General features: G+C 39.6%; 1 protein-coding gene across 1 annotated transcript in view; it reads right to left on the bottom strand.

Moving 5' to 3' along the window:
* The window catches only part of LOC146308144 (voltage-dependent N-type calcium channel subunit alpha-1B-like), a 137,413-nt gene that overhangs the window by 53,318 nt on the left and 59,057 nt on the right, over positions 1-25,038 (bottom strand). The window contains exons 17-22 of the mRNA XM_084746200.1: positions 19,609-20,328; positions 17,415-17,620; positions 15,415-15,547; positions 12,455-12,584; positions 11,617-11,676; positions 10,034-10,140 (exon numbers count right to left, since the gene is read on the bottom strand). Coding sequence (XP_084602326.1) covers positions 10,034-10,140; positions 11,617-11,676; positions 12,455-12,584; positions 15,415-15,547; positions 17,415-17,620; positions 19,609-20,328 — 1,356 coding nt within the window. The remainder of the gene's footprint in view (positions 1-10,033; positions 10,141-11,616; positions 11,677-12,454; positions 12,585-15,414; positions 15,548-17,414; positions 17,621-19,608; positions 20,329-25,038) is intronic.

Raw genomic sequence — 25,038 nt, 5'->3', positions numbered from 1 at the left:
CTATCTTTCATTCCTTCCTCCCCTCCCCTGTTCCTTCCTTCCATTCTCTATTTGTCCTTCTAGTTATTCCTTTTTCTTTCTCATCTTCCATTCTTTTCTGGACTTCCATCTTTGTTTTCTCTCCTTCCTTTTCCTTCTTTCCTACTGGTCTGCTCTTTTTTCTTTCCTCCCTAAATCCTCCTTTCTTCCTTTCACCCCCTTTCTTTCTTTCTTTCTTTCTTTCTTTCTTTCTTTCTTTCAGTCCTTTTCTTTATGTCATCTCAAAATCTACATTAATAGATACAAGGTTTTCACACAATAGTGAAACCAAACTATTCCAGTCTTCTACTATTCATCTCCTCAACACAGCTGAAGTACTTCTAACACCTGTTTGTTTTTTAATCTACTTTTCTTTAGGTGTATTTCTCTTAAGTAAAATTAAAAGCTAATGCACACCTTCAGTTTCTTGCAGACAGGTGCGTAGGAAGGAGAGAAGAGAAGAGAGAACGCCTGCACACTGTCACACTTTACTTACAGTAGAATAAAAATAACATGTTGGGTCACTAGACCTTCATCAGGTAAAGCTTTTTCAATGTTTGCTTCTTCTATTATACAGATTTGAGCAGTTGTTCCACCACTGGCCATGTTTCTGTAGAATAACATACAAACATTTGACACTGTTAATGCACAAAGAATGAGCCCCCTGGTTGAGGAAGCAGCTTCTTTGCAGGAACCACTGCTGTCAGTCATTGCAGACGCTGCAGGTTTTGTTAACTGGTCACAGAGTGAGAGAGGAGGTAGGGGTGGGGGTGGGAGTGGGGGTTTAAAAACTAGCTGTTATGTTAATAACATACAGCTGAGCCATCATTCACTCAGAGTGACATTGGCCAAGGACGGTGGGAGAGGGATTTTTAATTAATCAGTCACACATACACACAATGTGGCTGTCACTCTCGATAAAGAGCGTCTCTCGTTTGTTTCTTCTTGACTTCAAAAAATTCAAAGTGTGTATCTAAATGTGCGCATAGCATTAAATTCATGTGTTAAAGATGTGGAGTGGAATGCAAGCACACTAGAAATAAAAGAGAGTCTAAAATCCCTGTTAGCGGTCCCCATGGGCCCCGCTGCTTCTTATACCAGCATGAGGTAGATTTACTGACCAACCAATGTTTTCATCCCAAGGGAACAAAAACAACTCCTACAGTGCAAGTGTAAAAGATAAAAAATTCACCCACAGGCCATTAAATAAAGATTATAATACATGCAGCCTGTATTAAATGTGCAGTCATCTTAGCCCCTTCACTGATATTTTGTTTTACAGGTCCCGGGAGGGTTGTCTTTTTTGTCAGCTCACCAAAACACAAGAGCAAAAGTGTGAGAGTGGATCAAACTGTGTGTTTATTTGCTCTAATGTCACCTGTGAACCTTAGCACACTATTTAACTACCTACACTAGAAACCTAGTATTGTCCCAGAAGACAAGGGGACATGTCATCAACTAACTGACTGTCTTACAGGTTATGTTTAATATATGAATAATGCTACTCCTTCATTTTCATGTCTTCTAAATCAGAGGTCTTTCCTGAACCAAGGACGCTTTACAATGCAGAGAGAATACCACCTCATGTCTGTCCTTTGGCATAAATTGACTATTTGTTCAACACTTGAGAAAAAACACAAGATAAATTAAATTAGATCAGAAATTAGATGTATTTAAAATATTTGCATTATGTTTACACAGAACGCCCATGAGAGAGCTGGTTTTCATCATTAATGTGTGTATATATGTATGTTTAGATTTATTAAAAAATTATAGATTGTAAGATTAGAGTGTAATATATGAACCATTTTAAATTTAAAAATTAAAATCTTATTTGTTGAACTATGAATTCCTTTGTAAAGAAAAAATTAAAAATGTATTTTTATGTCATGATAATAGAATAGTGGGGTAAACACAGGTGTTACTAATGATATAAATTAAGGTTCAGTTCCATTCAGGACAAACCAGAGTCAGATTGCGATTGTACATGTTGTCAAACTGGAAAAACTCTGCTACACTAAATGGAATGAGACATTACCACCTGTGTTCACCCTACTACTTCATATCAATATGGCTGCTGTGAAAAATTATAATGAATATATCTGGAAACTTTTCATGGACCCCCTGGCAGAATGCCACAGACCCATCAAAGTCCCTGGACTTCTTTTTGAGAACCACTGCTCTAAATGGATCATCAGCTGGGGAGGATGCTGACTTTCTGCCCAGGACATGCAGCTTTACCTTCAGTCTTGTAGAACTGTATCATGTATGTGGTCATCATGCACATATCTGAGACTCTTTTACAGGGTTCTTGTTTTTGAAATCACCTGGAAACATTAATGTTTGTTGACTGAATTAGCATTAGCATTAGTTTATGCTAGGTAGCCACAGCTGATAAAATCAAAGCACCAGTTATCATTACAGCTGGCAAAATCCAGTCAGTGAATGGTCATTTTATAATGTAGTCTGCATATAATTCAACAAATAGGCAGAGTATATTTTGCAATTGCCAGTGAATATTAGGTTACCAAATTGATCTTTTGAGTAAGACTTTTTTCGTTTCTTCCAGTAAATAGCCTGAAATGCAACCTCCACTTAGCTGCACAGCTCTATTTACTGTCTAACTTCTTGTGGACATTTCCTGGTTCTTTCTTGAACATTCAAAAACAAATGAGTCTGAGTAACTGAACACCAAATTAGGAAGGGCTTTCCAGAATAAGGTACATATTTCTAGGGTGTGGACCTGTAAAATAAAATATTAAGATACTATCAGTTGCCTATTAACAGATCCTCCAATCTCTTCCTTCCCCCTGTGCCTCCAAATATCCCCAAACACACAGAGACACACACACTCACATACGCCTGAATCAGTCTGTCAATGCTGCAGAGACTCATCTAAAAAGCACTTAGTTGGCCAGAGGAGGTTATTTAGGGACTGAGGGGCCTGTGAAAACTAAATTGTTTACCCATTACTGTGTGAAAAAACAATTAGAATAATGAAATATATCTAGTTTTTATGTGATAGAAAAGTCTATAACATGTGGTAAGGATGGAGCTCTAACAGGAGAGAAGCATGGTTCCATACATTTGAGGCTCGGGGGCCTTTTTCTTTCTCTAAACTCTAAGTCTACCAAAAAAGGCATGCAGCTCTCATGCTCGGATGACTTGGTTACCCTGGCATGCAATCTGCAAAGTCAATGCCAGTCCTCGCTATTCAAGGACTTCAACACATTGAGACGGCAAGAACAGTCTCCCAATAGCTTTCAGAAGCGCCACAGGCTAGGAAGATGTAATGTGTGTGTTTCTGTGTATGTGAGTGTGTGTGTGTGTGTGTGTGTGGGTATAAGGTTGTGTGTTCACATCATTGCAGCACAGATCAGCAGTGATTGCTTAACGTGCTCAGCCGCCAAGCATGTGAGGTCATCGTGACTCTGGTCCTCTCAGCCGCCCCCTCCTGAGAGCGAGGAGCATTTCCTGTTTAGGGGACGTCCAATCAGACAGGCTTTACCGTTTCAGCAAAACAGGATGCACCAGGCTCCCTCTGTCAGGCAGTTCAATGTTAATTACATGGGGAATTTTGAATAATGTATGTGAAAATACAGTTCCATGGTAACAAGCAATTAAAGCTCATTATTTTCATTTTTATGGTGCTTTAAGTTTATTGTGATTATTAAAACAACATAAAAATCTAGGTTAAAATAAGACTCTGAAAAATATCATTTGCAGCACAAGCACTGTTTTTGTTTGTTTGAGGATCTGGTGCACAATCAGCAGCTCATTCATGTTTTCCTCCATTTTCCTCTTTAGTTTCTATCAGGCGAGTGTTAAAAGTGGACCGTGTTTACTGTAAAGCATATCAGCATTTTCATCCAGCTGTTTAGAGAAAATAAACAATCACTGTGACAGATTTTAGAAAATTCAGATAATTTACTCTTCTTCTTGAATATTCCCTCCAAATATTTCAAGCTCAAAGATTACCTGAAGAAGAACTAAACAAAAGATTATGGTTCTGATTAATTCATTTCAAAGTTAAGTTAAAAGTTCAAAACTAAATTTTACATGAAAGAGTTTGAATTTGATAAAATCTAGTGAAGGCAGTCGCCTTGAAATTATTATTAGTTTTACAATTTTTTTTTTTTTTTTTACAGACAGCTGTTTACAGCAGCCTGTGTCTGTTACCCAGCTTTTCAATGAATTAGCGACTCAAAGTGAATTCAGGTGAGAAGCTATAATCTGTTATCGATTTCCCTCTAAGTCCACTGCGTAAAGACGGAGAGATGTAGGTGAAAGGCAGGGAGGTGAATCAAGCTGCAAGGTATAATCTCTCAGTGATTTGACCAATTAAAGCTCCTTTAGTCAAGATTAAAGGAGATTTGTGTTAAGGTGAAACGATAAGATGAGGACTTTATGGCTTTGATAGTTTGCAAATATAAAGTATATAATATATTCAGTTCAGATTCATAATAGTGCATGTCAGCAGGTATATGTTGGTCTTCTGAAAGCTATGAGGTGGCGTTCCCAATATTGTCTTGTTGTCCGGATGTCTCAATATTGGAGGCTCTTCTAAAAGGGAAGTAAGAAAGGAGGGAGGGAAATCATATCCCAAGCATCTTGGGATGGAGGGTGACGGGGTTTATTTAGAAAGGTTGACAAAAGGAGTCCGTGTTTCACGTGTGGGGAGAAGGGACAATGGGATCAATAAGTAAAAGGTAGATAGGGACAGTTCCCACCTGGCCACGCTTTGTTGCGATCTGATGAGAAAAAGCAATGAGAAGCATACGCAGACACAGACACACGTGATACACCAACATCACGCACATAAAATAGAGCAAACAGGCATATAAAGAAAGACAGAGCAAAAGAAACATTTTAAGCTGATATCACAGGCATGAAGATACACTTTCAAACTTACGACATCAAAACACACTGAAAAGAAAACAAAGATAAGAGACAAATAGAAGCACTTGAACTAATTACCCTGTGAAAGAGCAAAGCAGACAAGTCTGATAAAGTATTAGGATGATTATGTGTACTGAACATGTGAATAAATGAATTTTAGAGCGAGAGGATGATCATGATGCCAAGGACAGTTTGATAGAAGCAAAGACGAGAGGACACTGTTGATGAGAACGATTTCATGTATGTCTACGTTCACACTGCAGCTGAGAAAATAAAATCTGACTTTATCCCTCATGTGACCAGACACCTTTTAAATACAGTGGGGACAAAGGGAAAAATCCATGATGAATTCAACTTTTACTCAACTTTTATTCAACTTTATAAGCAGCTGTCACAAAGTAAGTCTAATCAGGCCAGGTAGGGTTAGAGTTGGGGTCTGAATGGATGCAAGGACACTCAGACCCACAATCAATACTGGAAGGTCAGAATTGAAGCGAGTCTCTAAAATCTGATGGATGTTAAGAATCGGTTGTTTGGATTTTACAGTCATAAACAATTTTACAATTCTTCTTTGTTTTCTTGTTTTTTTCTTAAGCCTGTCTGATTGTCCAGCTGCTTATATTTCTTGCTTTGTCTGTCTTTTTTTTTTTAGCAACATCCTCACATTTCCAGATTGACAGCAGCTAACTTTGTGAGTATATTTCTTTAAAGAAAAAAAAAAAAATCAAAGTCAAACAATAAAAGCTGGGTGTTGAATAATGGCCAGGGGTGTGGACGACACCAACAAATAAAGGTCGGTTCTCAAAAAAAAGCCGAATAATAGAAAGAGTGGATAAACTCCCAGTGGCTGTCATATTATGTGCATCCTAACTAAACACACTGTATTGCAGTCACTGTGGTTGCATGTGTGTTTTATCCAAACTGTAACGTAATGTACAATCACCAAAAGCTGTAGCTGCAGTTTAAGTGCTGTATGGGAATGTTGCATGTGTTTTTATCAAGATGTACGGTGCTATAAGCCAGTATCTGTCTCAACAATGACAAAAAGGTATTTTTTATAGACATTCTCAGGTATTTCAATGATATTTCACAGTTTGTCTTTTTCTGGAATACGATTAAAAAAGGCTGATGACTCATCCTGTGCTCTGGGGCATGCGATTCTCGCTTAATGTACATCAGAGCGTGGAAGCAAAATACCTCAGTTCATCCGAGCAGACTGGAGTGTTTCTGGGGAACAGGCTTCAATGTACAAAATCTCAACTTTATAACTTTGTTCAATGATTTGGGTGAAAATGGACCATGTTTTATGGAGACAATATTTTCTGTTTTTCCCTTTCCCTCCCTACCAAGCTTCAGTTCTCAGTTATTTAATTGCAGAGCTTTCCTGATGGACAGACAGCCCTAACTTGTTGCTAAAGTAGCTAACTGTAACTATTAGCTGTTAGATGCCATTAGAGGGCAACAGAACTGGGCTCAGCAGCTGCCCTTTGAACACAGCCTCTGAGACCATCAGGGAATACAGTGCAAAGGTTGTTAACAGAGTTTCCTGATGGAAAGATAGCTTTACTTGCTGCTAAGATAGCTGTTAGTTTGGTTAGCTGTGAATCAGCCCCAGGGTGTCAAACCCAGGAAGAAAACCATCTTGATGCTATAGCCTGTTCCTTGTCGTTAAACTGCCCCCTGTTGGTCTCGTAGGCTGTTTTTGTCAGTCTGGCCATGTCCATTGTGGACTCTGAGTCCCAGAAGAGTCAGCTAAGACCACTCTCTCCCTAAATCCATGGACTGCTTTAGCTGCATTGTGGTGGTGGTGGTACAAGTCCCTCCCTAGCTGTGTGTTTTACAGGAAACATGTACAAGGAGCGCAGGAAAAATGGGAGCAGATCAAAAAAAGGCTTCATATAAAGCATCAAACAGAAAGAATTAAAATTAAAGGCCTGCTTCTAATACAAGCCCGCTTCAAATAAAGGTCTACTATCTCCTGCAGTTGAGGAAAATAAAGACCCTGGTCACTATTTGAGGAAATATGGTACATCCAAATAAGATCCAAGTTGTAAGAAAGCAGAGTGACCCTGTAAGCCTTGCAATGTGAACGTAGCCTCCTACACACTACATGCCATTAATGAGGGAAATGATTGGAGGGACAAAATCCTGGACAGGAGGTGAAGTGGGAGGGAGGGATGAAGAGGAACTGGATGAATCTGATAATCCCTGGATGAGTGAATCTCACTCTTCTCCCTATATCAGGACCAATGCACCGCATACTGGACTAAGTTTGACACTATTATACTCTTAAAGTATGTGATATGTGAACAGTGCATTAGCAGAAAGATACTGACAGAATGCTGCAAGTTACATCACCCTGTATCTTCATTATACTTTAAGTCTTTGTGCCTAAAAATTAAAAAAAAAAGCTTTATATCCACCATTAATTCTGCATTAACATCTTTTTATTTGTGTGCTTATTATGGACAGCTGCACTCAGGCTCCTTTGTGTTCATGAATATCTGGAACACCTTTCACTGTTATGAAAGCGTGAACCTTTGAAAGTGTTGTCTTTGACAGTACAGTATGTTTCTTATTCATAGTGCTGCCACACTGTGCATTTTGTATATTGCCTCTACTAACACACATAAAATATATCCGATAAATAGAGAGCAGGTAATTGCACTTATGTAACCCAAATACAGATGTAACACAAACACAGTTACATAACACAAACAGAGTAAATGCCAGTATCTTTGATCGTGACTGTGGCGGTGATGATAAGAATAGCAAATAACAAAATATGACATTTGTTCAAAAACGTTTAGCTGGGAGAGGAAAGCTGCTGCAGATGCATCTATAAACTCTGCAAATGACACTGGCTGAGATGGACAGGAAGGAGGCTCAGACAGGAAGACAAGCACATGGACAGACACACAAGCACAGAGAGCAGGCATTACCCCATAAGGCTCCTGAAAGCAATCCAAGCCAGAAAACAGACGAGGAAGGAAAAAAAGTGAAAGAAAGAAGACAGAGACAGAGACAGAGAGAAGCGTCAACCTAGCTGGCGAAAGAGAGGAGATCAGAGCGACAGAAAGCAGTACAAAGAAAAATACACAGGTGACAAAGTGGATAAACTTTCAGGACAGAGTCGATACGTGAAACAGAAGCAGACATGAAAAATAACTGACAGCGCTAGTTAAAACAGAATATGTAATCACCGTCTTATTCCAGAGACCCAGAATGCAGCTCTGTAAGCATCAAGGGGCTCATTAACTCTTTTACACTGTGGCTATGGACAACACTCATTTCTGATTATCTGGAAGGTGTCTGTTGAAATCATATAACAAGACACTTCAAACATGGATTTGGTCAGTTTGACTTGTAAATCAGTGTGTATGGTATAATGAACAACAGGTAACCACAGCAACACACAACAACACTGTCAAACTGAGCACTTATTACTTACTCATTACACAGTACAGCCACTTTAGTGCAGGCATTTTACCCAAAAGTGTGGGTTAACTTCACACAAATTGCAACATAAACAAACTCTGTGGATTTTGTGTTCTCATTGTATTCTGAATGAGAGGGGAAAAAAGTCTGAAGGAATTCTATGAATGGAACAAGGTGTGTAACTCACACAAATTACAACAGAAAGTTGGACAAATGTTTATTAGTCTTAAAAGTCCCCTTGATAACGTATAAAAAGCCGTCAGAGATATAAGTGGTAGTTCAAAGGTATTTCTTAACCATAACCATAGTAACAACAATAGTAATTTAAATCAACATCACTATATCAGTATATTTGTGTACAAGACAACATAAATTGGCACTCTTCTATTATTATCTGTTAAAAAAAACATTATTTAAAATAATTTAAAACAACACTTTTATTTCTTTCACTTTTACTTTGAAAATGTTTGTGACTGCCTTATTGGCACTAATCAGCATGATGAACATAAACTTAAACATGTTGACTTTCAAGTATGACTTCTCATCAAAAAGATATTGCAAGAAAATTAACCCACTTATGCATCTAAGGGCTAAGAATTTACTTTTGCATATGTATCCTGCATCCAACCCCATATCTCATGTAAAACACAGCACTGAACTGCAAAGACAGCACTGAACCTTTTGTTTGGACATCAGACAAGAGGACATACATAAATCATTTTGTTTTTAACCTGGGTGGCAATGGGAAAGTATGGCATTTTTCAACTTTCCCCCACTTGGATTTCTTTAGACTTTTGATATCTTAAAATGACATATTTATGAGACTCAAAGCTTTTTTTCTATTGAAAACAGTTGTGAGAGGAGGCATGTCATGTGGCTCACGCTGCTGCAGCTCTTCTTTTTGTCTGTGGTAAGCGAGCGCAGAATTATGATGATTATACCAGCGTGATTATATCTTCCAAGGTGTCCCAATATACAAAATAATGAACTTGGCAGAGACAATTCACCCCCATGTTGTCCAATATTTTCAAATATCACGTAATAAAATACAGAATAATCTGGCACATAACTGTTTAACAAAAAGACTTGTTAAACAGTATTAGTGATTTAAAGCACACAAAACATGACAGGAAATGTGTAATATGTTAGGCTACTGTTAAAACTACAGTCATAAAACAATTACTTTCACAATAAATGGAGCAGCAGGAGTTGCAATAATTTGCTAGTTTAGAGACTAGCACCATCTCTTTTCCTCTGCTGCTCTGTCCCCCTCTGAACCTTAAACCTATCAGCCAAGCTGTGCGTGGCCCATTAGCTGACAAGCAGGGAGGGGCCGTGGAGACTTTATGTAACAATGAAAGATGAGTTTGACATAGTCATGTCGGCTAAATAACCGCAGGCAGCACAAAAGCCTCAGAGTTCATGAGGAATAATTGGATGAACACATTGGAGTTGTTTATTAGAGCAAAACACAGGAGCAGGGGTTCTGAGGCCCACTCCGCTGATGGATACTAGACAAAGGGTAACATCAGCTAAAAATACTGTAATACAAGACAACTGTTGTTTCAGCATGTTGTGGTATGGCTGTATCCATCCTTGAAACACATTATATTCAGAGCCCTGCTGTGATTAGAAAGCAACCAGCAACACTGCAGAAATAAAGGAAAACATGACTTACGAGCAGGCGAAGGCCACCAGAGCTCCGCTGACCACGATGAAGTCCAGAATGTTCCACAGGTCACGAAAATAAGAGCCGGGGTGGAGGAGCAGTCCCAAGTCAATCATCTCCAGTCACAGAATACACAGGAACAGAATTGTTTTAAAAATCGCACAAGGTAACACTTGCTTTGCTTTAAAAGTACAGTGTGCAGGATTTAGTGGCATCTAGCAGTGAGCTTGTAGGTTGCAACCAACTGAAAACTGCTCGCCTCACCCTACCCTTCCAAGCATGTATGAGAACCTATGGTGGCCGTTAAATTCATGAAAAAGGCACGAAAACCTGTCTGGGTTCACCTGGGTTTGTGGAAATGGCTCACTGTAATGGTAAATTCCATTTAAAATTTCAAGTGAAACACCCCCTGAAGTGGGATTTCTGACTCAGAAAGTCGAAGGAGCCTCGCCAACCCTGATGTAAAAATCCAAGATGGCTGCTAAGCACAGCAACAGTAGTGATAACTGTTTACTAGCACTTCTGTATTTTGTGTCTAATTACAGTATATCACACAGTACTGTCCAAGTTCTATCCGTGGACCTGCTGTCGTGGTGTTTGTATGCCCAGAATATTGCGTAATTTGTTTTCTTTTTTTCCAGCTCCGACTCTCAGGTAAATGAGACACACCATGTTAACAAAAACACAATTCTTATTTTCAGGTGATTATACATTCATGAAAACATACCTATGAATATTATATTCCCTTCCTGTCATATTCTGTCAATAATTACCTGTAAACATTACACATGGGACCTTTAAGGCTTCTTTTACAAACTATGCTGACCTATTTCCTTCTTTAAAAATATAAATCTTTAAAAGACCTCTGGTTTACACCATTCATTATTATCTAAAGCATTTTGAGAATAAGACTAGGAGTGTTACCACAGATAAGAATTGGAAAACCACAAACCCAATTAGTGATGCCAGTGACATGACAATTCTGTCCGCTGTGTGCTATTGCAGCCTTCCCAGTAAACACAAATTTGGTGATTTGCAGGTTAAAAGACAGCTAGACATTTAAGTAAAACCGCGCTAAGCTTGGTTGAAAAAGTCTTCATTATTTTTATGCTGTTGAAACTATTAGTATACGTAACCTAAACTTTAGATTTAGATAACCGATAATTACCTGCTTCTCATGGCCAACTGATAATTTCACATTTTCATATTTTAAAAAGAAGTTAACTTATAACCTGTGGTTTATGCACACCTGAGAGTAAGAAAGGCTAAGATGTAGTGAACAAAGATGGATGATTATCGTACCATAGATATGACTGAATCAAATGTAACTGACATCATTATTACAACAAAAACAAAGAACAGTTCAACAAATGTTCATTTATTTTTTCCAATAATGCACTCTACATCAACGAAAACAAACTTACTTTGGCTTTTATAAAGTATTTGGAAATTTTAAGAGTTTTAATTTTGAAACACATTCAGCCTAACCTGGAATCCTGGATGCGTTTTAACCTGCAAGTTACCAAAACTTAGCTTAGCTGATTCCTCAGAGCTCAAATCAAAGTGCACCTCCACTTTGACAGCCTTCTCACCTTAATCACCATCTCAAACGTGAAGACTCCAGTAAAGACGTAATCCAGATATTTGAGAACCTGCAAGAACAGAGTGTAAGAAAACATCCTGTGAGAAGACTCGTCAACAGATCCAGTGACAGATGTTTTCAGTTTGGAAGCTTGTGTGTGTGTGTGTGTGTGTGTGTGTGTGTGTGTGTGTGTGTGTGTGTGTGTGTGTGTGTGTGTGTGTGTGTGTGAATGGACTAAATATGCACAACGTGTTCCTCTGCCCTGTCAGAGGTCTCAAGCTCTGTCAGCTTTGCACTCACCTGCGCTAACACACATTGCCTGAACATCCACACAAGCAGACACACACAAATAAACAGCATGCACACACACAACATCACCTCAGATACCCTGTGAGCCCCTGACTTGAGTACAAATGAGTTGTGCTTGTCTGTCAAAATGCAAAAACTCAACTGTGTGCTTGTATTACCTCCTCATTCCCAACAGGGGCTAACGTCTCATTCAGGGAAACGAAGGGCACAGAAACATTTCTCGAATTGTAATGTGCAACTTTTGTTTTATTAAAAAAAATCTCAAATCAGTAACAGCAAAGGTAACTCAAACTAAATCTTGTTTTTGTGGTTCAAAATGTTCCTCGATATGCGCAAACTGTCAAGTCCCATTACAAAGGACTTCCTAAAGCAGACTGAATGAATCGGACAATTGGCAATGCTCATGCAATCCTCATGTGCTTGCATGAGCATGCACATTTTCATTTTCAAATACTGGTCTGTGTGACTCTGTCTGACAACCAGTGTGTTTGTTCCTGCCAGATGTTTACTAATGAAGTCTAGATGTCAGTCTGACTCACGTTGTTGCGCGGTGCGTTGGCCTGCACGGGGTCCTCAGCTGCCAGAGCGATGCTGCTCATGGTGATGACCATCAGGATGCACATTTCAAAGTAGCGTAGGTTGACCACGTAGTGACACAGCCGCCGCACCCTGCAAAACAACACACACACACACACACACCCACTAGTGACAGCTCACTAGGTATATTCAGGTGACGTCCTCCCATAACAGGTCGAGGACAACATGCGTGTCTCTCTTTTTCAAAATAATGCATGAATGTGACATATATTCACCTCATCTGTACCATGTGACTCAGGGTCACCTGGGTTAACAATGTTTGTTAATGGTATCAAAATGTAACACCTTTGAAAGATCTGCCTCTGCAGGAAAAACTGAAAACTTAATTTAAACTGTCTGTTTCTGGTAACGAAAGAAACTTTCTCTGCACTTTGTGGGATGAATAATTTGACACCATCAAAGGTTGGAACTGTATCACAGGTCTTTTTAAAGGTCACTGCTTGTATCTGTGATTTAATTCTTTCAGTCCTCACCAAAAGTTCATGATGATATGTGGGTTTGAAGTGTAGATCTATCAGCAAATCAAGAGCTTCATCTTTGGCCTCAGCTCCCTCTTCTTCATCTGATACAATGCCTGTGTCACTGCACATCTACAATTTTGCTCACTTGTAAAAAAATAACCTGAGGTACTCAATTCCCCTGGGGCACCAACCCATCAATTTCCAGCAGAGTGCCATAGAGACAAAGTGCAATGTTTCATACTCTGTAAACCACACACATCGGAGGGGAAAACAGTCAGTGCCACAATATGCAACCCAGGGCTAAAACACTAAAATGCCTGTGGCTAGCTAAAAACATTAGACTGTAGCATGTCAAATGATTATCGGAGCACCCCGTCTACCAGAGAGAAAAAGGTACACTGACAAGTTTGATATTGTCAGCCTGACTCAGTATCTATTGTCCTTACATTGCATTTCTTGAAGAAATGATGACACTGAAATACTGTGATATTTACAACTATTTGATGGAATCGCAAGGTAAGATCATTACTTAACCAAAGATTAAGACCATGCCTTTCATAGATTAGTTGGCTTCAATGTCTACAGTTTGTCTGGACAAATTAGAAGCTGTAACACTGACTTAGGCAGCCAGGATCCTATTCTTCCTGCTGATGCCTCACTTCTTATTTCCTACATCCACTTTTGTCTTCTTAAAGGCTCAGTTTTTTTGGTTTCAGCAGCTTACAAAAACTTAGTTCTGGGTTCTTTATCCTGCTGGTAGTGCATCCCATCACACAGCAGCTTTTAGGTATTTTTCTGTTGTTTGCTAGCAGACAGAAATGACAAGAATGCATTCATAGAATACAAAGTCAATGGAAAGGGATGAATTGTTTTCCCGTCCAGTGTCGTCAGGATTTAACTGCGGTCTGTCTTTACGGCCTCAGATTTAAAGGTGCTGGCACACTTCCAAACTGCTTTACACTCAGCTACAATGTCTGCATCTACTCAAGCTAATCGCACTACATCATCAGCATAAAGGAGAGGAACAGCAGACACATCTCTCACTCCACATATACAAAGTCAGGTTCTCAGTTACCTCTGAAATGGAGAGTCAGAATACGTCCCAGGGTGCAGCCAGGAGTTCTACATCTTATGGACAAAAATATATTCTAGCAGCTTTCTTTGTCTCCTGAGCTGCTCACCACCAGGTGGTGACAGATCTACTTATGGCATGACTACAAAATCAACTGTCGATTTTTGGACCTTTTCTTGTACTTTATGCTTAAACATGAATTTTGTAATGCAATCTGTGAACAAACTTTAAACCTGATTAAAATATTAGTATTTTTGCATTAAGATGATCTGCTGCTCTGTTTCATATGAATTGATTAGTGTGGAGGAACAGTGACGCTCCGTGTTACCTGCTCTCACAGTGACATCACGTCTCTGTGGGTCAGACTCGTGGCTCTGCTGTCAGACACGTTTTGCATAAATGATTTGCAGCATTGTTTCTCATCTTTCTCATAAAACCCAAAACTTATTCTAAACTTGCGTGTTATGAAAGTTTGGTGGTGCAACGTGGTACAATGTTACTTCTGTCGCTGTTTTCAGCGCCGTCTGTTTTGAGCAAATGAAGAGGAGACACAGGAGAGAGAGGGGGAACGTTTGTTTTTGTGAGGGAGGCAGCAGGCGTCCAGGGGAGGAGAGAAAACGGAGGAAAATTACAGCGGCAGTTCAGTGATGCCAGAAATGAAACATATGCACGTCCTAATGAGATGTATTGATACGCTGGCGGTGCATCCTTTTATTTCGATACAGGCTGTCTGAACTGATGCACTCGTATCTAACACATTAAAGCTTGATGCATCGAACGCATGCCCCTATTCATCAAATATTTTATCTTTTGTCACGATGATTAGAAGGTAAGCAGTAGTCACACACTGATCTCACAATAAAGTAATCTACCAAGATTCTTGGTCAATCTGCAGCACCTGCTCTGGATCTTTCACTACCTGAGAATAGACCTTTGACATCCTGATAACGTTTTTTTTGTAGCCAGGAGAGCAGTCATAAAGGTCCACCAAGTAACCCAAGTACCAAGTAACCCAATACATGCCTGCTGCCCAATGACAGGCCTCCAGACTCTACACCTAAATAAGTGGTATTTTCACGTCAATAAAAATGTTGAAATTGAATATTTCCTAATCAGGACTTTTGATCATGAAAATATTATCATTAAATAATAAATATCCCTTCGTTTCAGGGATTGTTTTAACAAGGTGGGTGAATGAAATCATTCTGGGCAGAAATAATCATCCATTGTTAGTTGTTCCCCACTGTAGATTCTACAAACCTTGTAATGAACAGGTTTTATGAGGTCTCTGTTGTTCTTAAATCAAACCAGACTATCAATCTTATTCCACGTCACTCCTCTCAGTCCCCTCCTCCCAGCTGTGACTTACGGGTTTGTTTGCCCAAAGATGAACATGGAGCTGTAGGGAAGGATCTGCCGGGGCCCATTAGCCGCCTCCTCCTCCTCCTCCAGGTCTTTCTTCTCCTCGCTGAGTTGGAAGTTGTCGCAGTCAATATTGTTCACTGGTGTGGAAAAACAAATGCACTCATTTAGCTCAAAGAAGCACAAACAGTAAATAATTAGATCTGTGGATTCAGAATACTGGCTGTTGGTCTTTTTAGTTGTTTTATGATTGTATTTACTGTCACCATTCATAAAAATGTATAACCAATAACTTGACAGGCGCTATCATTTCCAAGACTGAGCAGACAATGCGATTTGGATTGATCATACACAGAAAAATAATCAAATACTTGAGTAAGAATAAAGGCACTTTTACATAGTCACAAACAGGCCGGATTCTGGCTGCACTCTGTAACATTTGTCTTTCAAATCTGGCAACTAAACTGGAGTTAACTGGAGAAAAACTGCAAAGAAATCAAATGTAACTAAAGTCGTTGATTTTTAGCCATGTTAGCATCTATGGTAATGTCGGTCAGCTAGTCCACCATTTTGATCCAGACTGAAACATCTACTGAATGCACTATTGGATGAATGGATTGCAATGAAATTTGGAACAAATGTCCGGATGCAGGTCCTGGTGACCAAAAGACGAATCTTACTGACTTTGATAGTCACCTAACTTTCCTCTACCACCACCTTGTCATTAACATTTGACTGCTGGATCACATTGGGTAACACATTCATGTGTAATCACTTTGGTAAACTCCATAAACAGATCTGCAGATCAATGTTGAATCTGTGTGTCAGGGACAAGACTTTGGTATCAGAAGTGTTGTGGTGTCTGTTTATAGTCTGAGTAGTGTTGACCAATCATGTTTGTGCGGGCTTTGGTTGCATGCTGGTAAACAGTGTTTGTGTGGAGAGCATAAGAGGCACACATCAGCTGCAATGCAATCTTGGACCCCATTGGCTATTGTCTGATTACAATTGACTTTTTTAAAAAATTATCTGCATTCATATGTAGAAACAAACCAGTCATGGATATTGTCTCTCAACTCTCAACTCCATTCTTGCATCTCAAGTGGCTAACTTGGCTAACTGGGCTAACTGGTGCATGGAAGAGGAAGTCTTTGCCTAAATACTCATTATCTGAATATCCACTGACTACACTGGAAGCCCTGAAACACTGGCTGATGCTCCCAGAGGCTAAATTATCATCAGACAACAGCAAAGTGGGTTCCGAGATTGTCACTTTGGTAGTCCCTTAACTTTCCATCTAGCACCACTGGCAGGTTGAAATTTTATTTAATTATTTATTTATTTGTTCAATAATCTAATTTATGATCAAATACATGCCGCTGGATCGTGTGTTTAGTGTTAACGATTGGCAATGGTTAACAAGCCACGTTAAGATAGTGAACATTGCAAATATTACACCTGCTTACAGTCTGTATATTAGCATTCTTGAGCACAGTAGCATGCTGACATTAGTATGTAACTTGAAGTATTACTGTGCCAAAGTACAGCCTCACAGAGCCACTAGCATGGCTGCAGATATTATTCTTGTTAAACAGTGCAGAGGCTTGTTCAAGATTGTTGTTGTTCTTATTTTGGGACATCTGGATATCATCCTTACTGTATATGATAAAATTTAACACATCAGTTTCTTTGCTGAGATCTGGGTCATTGGTGACATTCTTAATTAGCTTTAATTAGCCCTAATGACTCTGTAAAGTGATGACTAATGCTGAGTTGCCCACACTTCTGTTTTTCCCAGGTTTCTCCTGTATTTCAGGCCATCTCCCAGCAGCCTCCTGTTTTGCTGTTTCTTCCAGGAAACTCTTGTAATTTTCATGGCCCTCTAACTTTATAATGAATAATTGCTATACACAGATCCATAGGTTTTGTCTGTCTGACGTCAGCTAACAACAAACGTGAGCCAGCATATCAATTAATTAATTTTCTTATAATGTATACTGTACTCACTAGGTATGATGGTTGTTTCTCCAGGTGGGGCAGTGATGGTGACAGGGATGTGGATGGCGTTGCTGTTGAGGCCGGCCTGGCTGGCCCTGGTGGAGTTCTTCTGGTTGTCAGCATCCTCTTGCTTTTCTCCGAGACTCAGGCTACTGCGCATGGCCTGCAGAGGACTGGAGGCGAGGCCGTCCTCCTCAGCATCTGGCTGCCTCTCCCTGGGGAAAGAAATGTGTATCTTATCACAGGCATCATTATAATCTGCTGTCAGGCTGCTCCAAGCTTTTTCTGCCAAATGAGATCCATATGCGGAAGTTTATTTGTCCTCCTGGGAAACAGACCACAACTTATATGGCAACAAACTAGAAGTATAGACTGTTACTGCTAAACTGATGCAAACGGTGTGTCAGAATATGAAATTTAAGTCTAAAAAATTCACTATAGAATGAATTAAGTGCAGTTAGATACATAACAGCCCAATCAGAGAGCTTTGCAGCTGCTAGTGTTGCTAGATGATGTTATGACATGCCACTGTTACGCCTGTATCTCATGAAAAAATACTCAAAACAGGCAATAAAGATATAAAATGAACCAAGACTCTGCAATTGCAGGTCTGTTATCTCACCTCAGATTCATTCAGAAACTAATTTGGGGGAGAGTTAACAGAAATTTAATGTTTCTAGATCAGCCAGCTAGTGAAAGTCAAATGTACCGTAAAGGCCAATAAATGACAGATGTTGTCTAAAGGTGTGGTCATATTAGCCTTCTGTTCAACAAAAACATATTCAGCCTGAAAGAGGATGTAATGTTATAGTTCCAGTATGAAGAATACATAGTGAGCAGGATGATCACAAACTGTAAACTCTGAGAGTGATGTTGCAGTTTGTAGTCTGGTAGCGTAATGCTATACTTGATATAATAATGAAACACACTACAAATCATAACTTCTCCAGCCACAAACACAGTGCATCAGTGTTCCTGCTGGCTGGTTGTGTACATTCGAATGATTGTAGCTGAACAAAGGTGAACTCTGACCTGCCTGTCCACAGGAGCTGACTGGAGATCGCACCAAAACAGGGAATGCATGCTTGAATTTGTCTGTTGTGTGAGTATATTTACAGGATGGAAGTATAATATTATTGTATCTGAAACCTGCAATGACTCATTATCTGGCCACTTAGGAGCAGCAGAAACAAGTTATGAACACAACAGTGACATTTTTTAAAGTTTATGTGCCTCCTTGTTAGCAAACAATTATTTATTGACATATCTGAGATATAAAGCAACATTAGCGTTAATGTATATTGGTGTTTCTGACTGCCTGATGTCTAATCTTCACTCAGTTTTATCTCTGTTTTTGGTCTCTACCAGCTTCTGAGGGAAATATCTGACTCTTTACCTGCTAAATGCTTTGCACTGTTCACCAGCTAATCACTACTTTCATCGGCCTGTTGCGTGGTGCTGGAAAGTAGTATGGTGTTTTGTAGTGGGCAGTATACAGTAGATTTTTCACTTATCTATTGTACAGCTGGCTTGAAATGATGTGCATCTCAAGCTAATTGAGTAATGGCCTTGCCACACTACAGTGATGGAGGCTGAACTATGAGCTGGCAGTAAGTGGCTACAAAAGAGCAGTGCCACCAAAGGAGACCTGTACGATTTCGGCACAGCAACAAGCTGATAATTCATAATGTGGTTGCCAGATTTGGGGTACACTTTGTTACATCAAGTACGCCAGAAAATACACTCCACCAAGGTGTCAACATTTGAGGATCTCATGTGAACAGTTGTCTCTTTTGATTTGATCACTAAGATGACAGTGAACAACTGCTCAGTCATCCCATCACTTACTCATAGATTTTTTCACCAGCTGAAACATTAGAAAGTATATCATTTTAATCATTTAATCACGCAGTTAGGACAACATTCAACTCAACAATTTCATGGCTAAGCTTTACAGGTCAAACAGCAGTTGTTTGACCACCAGCCTATAAATAAAATCATGCTATTCCTTTAGAAAAGCACAATTGTGTATTTAAAATAACTTTATTTTCTGTATAATTTTATTATTATATACTTATTTTTAATTGTGTAAAAAGCATCTAAACTAAAACAATTGCAAAGTTATTAATTATAAAAAAGACCACTGTACAACAATATGAGGAGCATGCAAACATCTAATAGAATATAATGTGTGCAGTCTTACCAATGTCCTCTGGTTCCAGTCTTGTTCCTCTTGCAGTCGTCTCCGTCCAGTGTTGACTGAGCTCTGACCATACGAGAGCCGCGTCCCTTCCTCTCTCCATTACTGTCCCCTCCTCCCCCTCCCTTCCCTTTGCGCTCTCCCTGTGCACCATTCGCTATCATCCCATTGCCCTCTTTTGGGGGCCGATGGGAGTGATGGTGGCGATGCCCCCTCTCTTCCCCTCCTCCTCGCACATCATTGGCCTCCTCCTCAGGGGAGCCGGCCTGGCGGTGGTGCCTGTGACCCTGCCCTCCGTCGCGGCTGTGGCTCCTGTCCCCTCTCCTCTCTTTCACGCTGTCTCCGTTGTGATCCCTGCTCCGGCTGTGGTGGGTGTGGTGCCTCCCTCCCCGGCCGTCGCCTCCGTCCCTGCTCTCCCCGTTGCGGTGTCGATGGTGCTTCCTGGAGTGGGAGTGGAAGCTGTCTCCCAGCCCGTCCTCCTCCCGTCCTCCGTCAGGAGTCCTGCTGGGTTTGTCTCCGTCCCTGGCCTCCACCACGAGCGGCCGGTCCAGGTGAGTCTTCATGTCGGGGTGCAGGTGGAGGGCGGAGGACATCCGGAGGCGCTCCTCGGGGTCGAGCTCGTTGAACAAGGCCTCGCTGCTTGCCCTCATGTTGTGTCTCCTCAGCTGGTTGGTCCTCTGCTCCCACACTGACATGGTCTTTGCTGAACGCTGCTGCTCCTTACTGCACACAGGAATCAAACCCACAGAAGAGGATCATGTGACAAAGAAAAACTAAGAAGACTTTCTGTCTCCTTTTTCTGAGTACTTTTTTGAATGAGGTTTGGTTGAACATCACCATCCAAAATTTCATCCATAGTCATTAAGCCCGTAATAAAATACAGGTGGTTTATGGATGTGAGACAAATGTTATCCATGGTAAAGCTTTCATTTACCATGCTGGAGTGTAATATGGAGCTAAAATTATGATTATTTTTAATTTTCCAGCACCTAAGATGATAAACTCTATCTAATGCTGAGGATCGTCACATTCTGTTGTTGTGACATGACCTGATCATGGGAGGCCTGTACCTTATTTTGAGTCAAACCTTACGTCTTCCCACATGGCTTTGATACCGGCATAAAATGATTTGACTAATAGAACAAACTTTTCACCAATGACTACCATCTATAAAGAGATATTAGGGACTGTCTGGGTGAGGTAAAATGATGGTAACTGATTTTATCTGCACCAACTACCAGGTTAGTAATGTTTTTTTTTATAACAGGATTTCAAGTAGAGTCCTTAAGTTGATCACAGAAAAGGCGATTTTTTGTGTAGTAATATGGTCATTTCTCAGATTTTCGTCTCTGAATGATTTGCTACTCCTTTGTTTGAATGAAGAAAAGGCACAAACCATCTCTGCAGTGTTTTCATACACTGCTTTTCAAGGCTTGACTCACTCATATGACTAAGAACTGAAGCGAAACACACTTTTCATAGACTCAAACAGAAGCATTCAACTGCCTCAAACCTTGTTTTGCTGAAATGAAATATTCATATAACAAAAGTTTCTTTCTCTGTTTGTTTTGATGTAACAGATGCAGCAGTATGCATATTCAACTTGTGAAAGATATCAGAGGTAAGGCACACACAAACACACACACTGATGCACACATACTTTCACTGCACTATTTTATTGAGTTTATGTTGTCGCTTGACTTATACAGCTTACTTTATGTTTGTTCTTTGACCCTATTGTTGCTTGTTTGCTCCTTTTTATGGTTATTGTATGTACAATTCTTATTGAGGTGAGATTTCTTTTATAAGCCTTCAGGGTTTTTTTTTTTAATCTCATCTGCACAAATTGCTTCTTTTAATTCTCTTGTTAATGTATTTTTTCTGTTATTGTGCAAATAAATAAAATAAAATAAATAAATAAAGGTTTTAAAACCAAAACATCTAAATTATCACCTCAGGCTTGATTATAAGGCTCCTCTTGCCCTTTGAGGCCCCTCCTGATAATAAAAAAATCAATTCAAAATTTTTGGAACAAGTTTAATTGAGTATTTCTGCATGATGTACTTATCAGAAATGAGACCAAAAAAAGATTAGTCAAATCCAACAATACCAACATGTCCGTATGCGCACTAAAAGAGCTATTAGCTGTTACTGTTCCTCATCTCCATGCTGGCAAATTAAAATAATTAAATAAATACAAAATATTTGCTGTTGGCACCCAGCAAGTATAAGACAGGGTGTCAAGCCATTAATCTGCAGCTCTGTATTCCTTACGCAAACATTACATTGTTTGCTAGCTAGCTAAAAAGTTAGCTTTGCTAGATAGCTCATGAAATTACAAAACAACATAGCTAGCTAAAAATTTAGTTAGCCTAGTTAGCCTGCTCACCACAGCTCGGCAGAGAGAAACTCGTATTTCTCCTCCTTTAAGAAAGACTTGACTGAATTAATGGAGCAATACAGCCAAATAATAAAGATTAATGGACAACAGCACAATAAGGAAAAAAGACGTGTATGAATGGAGTCTGTCTTTTAACTTTGTCCAAGGAATTATTTTACTTAATTCATCTCATGAATGCAGCCGTTTTAAAACTTAAACCTCCTTAACTGTAAGTTTAAGGTTAATATTAAGAAATATATCATTTATTACCTTATTTAAACTAGATTTAGAGTAAAACTAAAATGAGGTTTAAAGCAAGGTTCTTCATTTTAAGACAGTTTTAAAGTTTTGTGCAACATAATTTAAATCAAACCATGATTTAATCTGGTTTAAAAACTAATTCTTGTTGGTGCAAGACAGCCCTACTGTAAAAGTGTTTTGTGCTGCCTCTTTTTAATTAGTTTGAAGTTAGATTTAACTGACATGCCATGTGGTAAACCTTGCTGATTTGGCACATGAGTAAACTGAAACAGAAATTTTTCAGGTTCTGTTTGGCTCAGATCTCGCGTAAATGGAGCAGGCAGGAAAAACGTGCTATGGGTGATGGCCATTCCTGACATGTTCTTTAAGGAAAATGACACGCTGCTTCCTCAGTTGAAAGGAAGAAGAAGAAAGAAGAGCTCAAACTAACAAGAGAAATGAGATATTTGAACATGGGATTCTCTGTGGAAGTGGGAATAATCAAAAGACACAATCAAAAATCTTTTGTTGTGTCCATATTTCCATCTACATCATGTATGAGGGCGGTTTCTGTTTCTGCACAGTATGATTTATTTACATGGGGCTTTATGGGTTAGTTAAGTTTGTTCCATCTGGTCACCTGTACCTCAAGATTCGTCGGGCGGGGGAGGAGTAGACAGTATAACTCCTAAAAGACAGACAGAAGACACAGACAGACAGAAAACACAGAGGACACAGGACAGGTATCCACAGACAGGTGAGCAACACACATACAAGTTCTGTTTTTTGACAGAAAGGAAAGTGAGACATGTAACACTGAGGAGAGTGATTCTTTAGATATTAACAAAGCACATGCACACACTGAAAAACACACAGAGAGGGCAAAGAAACCACAGTCAGTTTGACTATAAATGTATGTAAAAGAGGTGAGGTGTTAAATAAGCGTCTCTGCCCTTTAATCGATTGAGACAACAAACTGCTGGGCAGGGGAGCACACTTACAGCCGGCCGCCGCGTTTAAATTTGGCCGCGGCTCATATCGTCTTTTAAAGTGATGTCCTGGGGTCGACGATAACAAACGGACTGGAAATGTCAAACTGCCTGCAGTGATGGCAACGCTCAAAGAAATTAAACATTTATACACAAATTATTCACATCAGAGGGCACAGAGCGGAAGATGAATTACTGTGGGCGCCAGCACAGACGAGGCTGCAGCCATAAACAAAGTACACAATGGTTGGTTGAGGCCAGAGGGAGGCATAACTGTGTTTTTGTATCAGCGATTTACACTCAAAATTATACTCACACTGGCCTCTTCAAATGGGTTATGGGATTGTGCTATTTACATGTAATTGCATTTTTCTGCTCTGTGAGGCATTTTGTGATTACTTGTTTTGTTTTGTGTTTTTTTTTATAAGAATCAGAAATACATTTCACTTTACAAGCAATGAAGACAAGATTGACTGCAATTTAGTTTTATGGACGTCTGGAGGAGGAGAGGAGAGGAAAAAAGAGAGGAGAGAAGAGGACAGGAGATAAGAAGATGAGCGAGGGAATAAGGAGAAGAGGGGAAAAAATGGGCGCTTTTCATTATGCTTAAGTGTCTCCTCGCTTCCCTCACACGTCTCTTCCTTGCGTATTAGCTCCTCCCAGCGGGGATTGGTGCAAAAATATACGTTTTCTAATAATACGTTTTGAAGGTGATGAGAAAGAAAAAGTTTGAGAAAATTCAACATTCGCAGGAACTCAAAATCAAATTTTGGACCATCAATATGCCACCATGTTAAGAGGCTTGAAGAATAAGAAAGCAGTTAAAAGTAATCGTGGGTTTGATACATTTTTATGATAAATTTAGGGCTGGGCATGGTTCAAAAATGTTTGATAGTGGTACCAACACCTTGACTTTGATACCAATTCCTGAAATATATTTTTTCTGCTACCAATATTATAAAATCAATTTTTTTTAAAAAAAAGAAAATTATTATCAACACATTAGGGTACAATTACTCATTTCAAAGTAGGAAGCTGTTTTTACTCTGTACACTGTATTCAACCTGGATAACTGGGCTAAATGAAGGAACTGATGGAATATCTGTACAGTATTAGCCTATATACAAATATATATGACTGTCAAAATAAATGATAATAACAACCCGTGGTCCGTCTAATCCAAAGAAGAAGAAAGTAATGATTGTTTGGTAACATTTGTTGTATGGGTAAATACTGGCAGAGTGAGACTTCTTACTTTCTGTGTGCTAAAGCGCATCTAGCCCAGGCCTGACCATCAACTTCAGGTCTTTAACCACTTTTACTTGTCAGTCTATAACAATACACAATGTACAAAAATAAACCACATAGCTACATAAGAATGTGTGTATGAGGATTATGTTGTAAAATGAAAACCTGCTGCTGAGTGTGGTGTAACAACACAATGCAATTAAATTACCCTGTATATTCAAAAGTGTATCACACACAAGGTGACGCCATATCATGTTGAATCTCCCCATGTAGCTGTGTTCTATTATATGTCACGCACTAGATAAAAGAGTTCTGAGTAGGGTACAGCTGTGTTTCCTCGCTCTAAGCTCCTCAACAAGCCTCCTCGCTCCTCGAGGTGCATTTAAGGGATTGGAAGATCCTCTATGTAGCAGAGGGGGGACGATTTCCAGGTCATGGGAGGAGAGAGGATGTGAAGAAGCGAAAGTTAGTATTACGAAAAGCACCGCGGGAAAGGTAACAAGGAGAGGAGAGGAGATAGGAGAGAAAAAGAGAGGAAAGGAACAAGCAGGGAAGAAGAAAGGAGAGGACAAAAGG

This window comes from Lutjanus erythropterus, chromosome 20 (assembly GCF_056507025.1).
Source record: "Lutjanus erythropterus isolate fLutEry1 chromosome 20, fLutEry1.hap2, whole genome shotgun sequence".
In the NCBI taxonomy this organism is placed as follows: domain Eukaryota; kingdom Metazoa; phylum Chordata; class Actinopteri; order Lutjaniformes; family Lutjanidae; genus Lutjanus; species Lutjanus erythropterus.
This window is presented reverse-complemented; position numbering and strand designations above follow the sequence as displayed.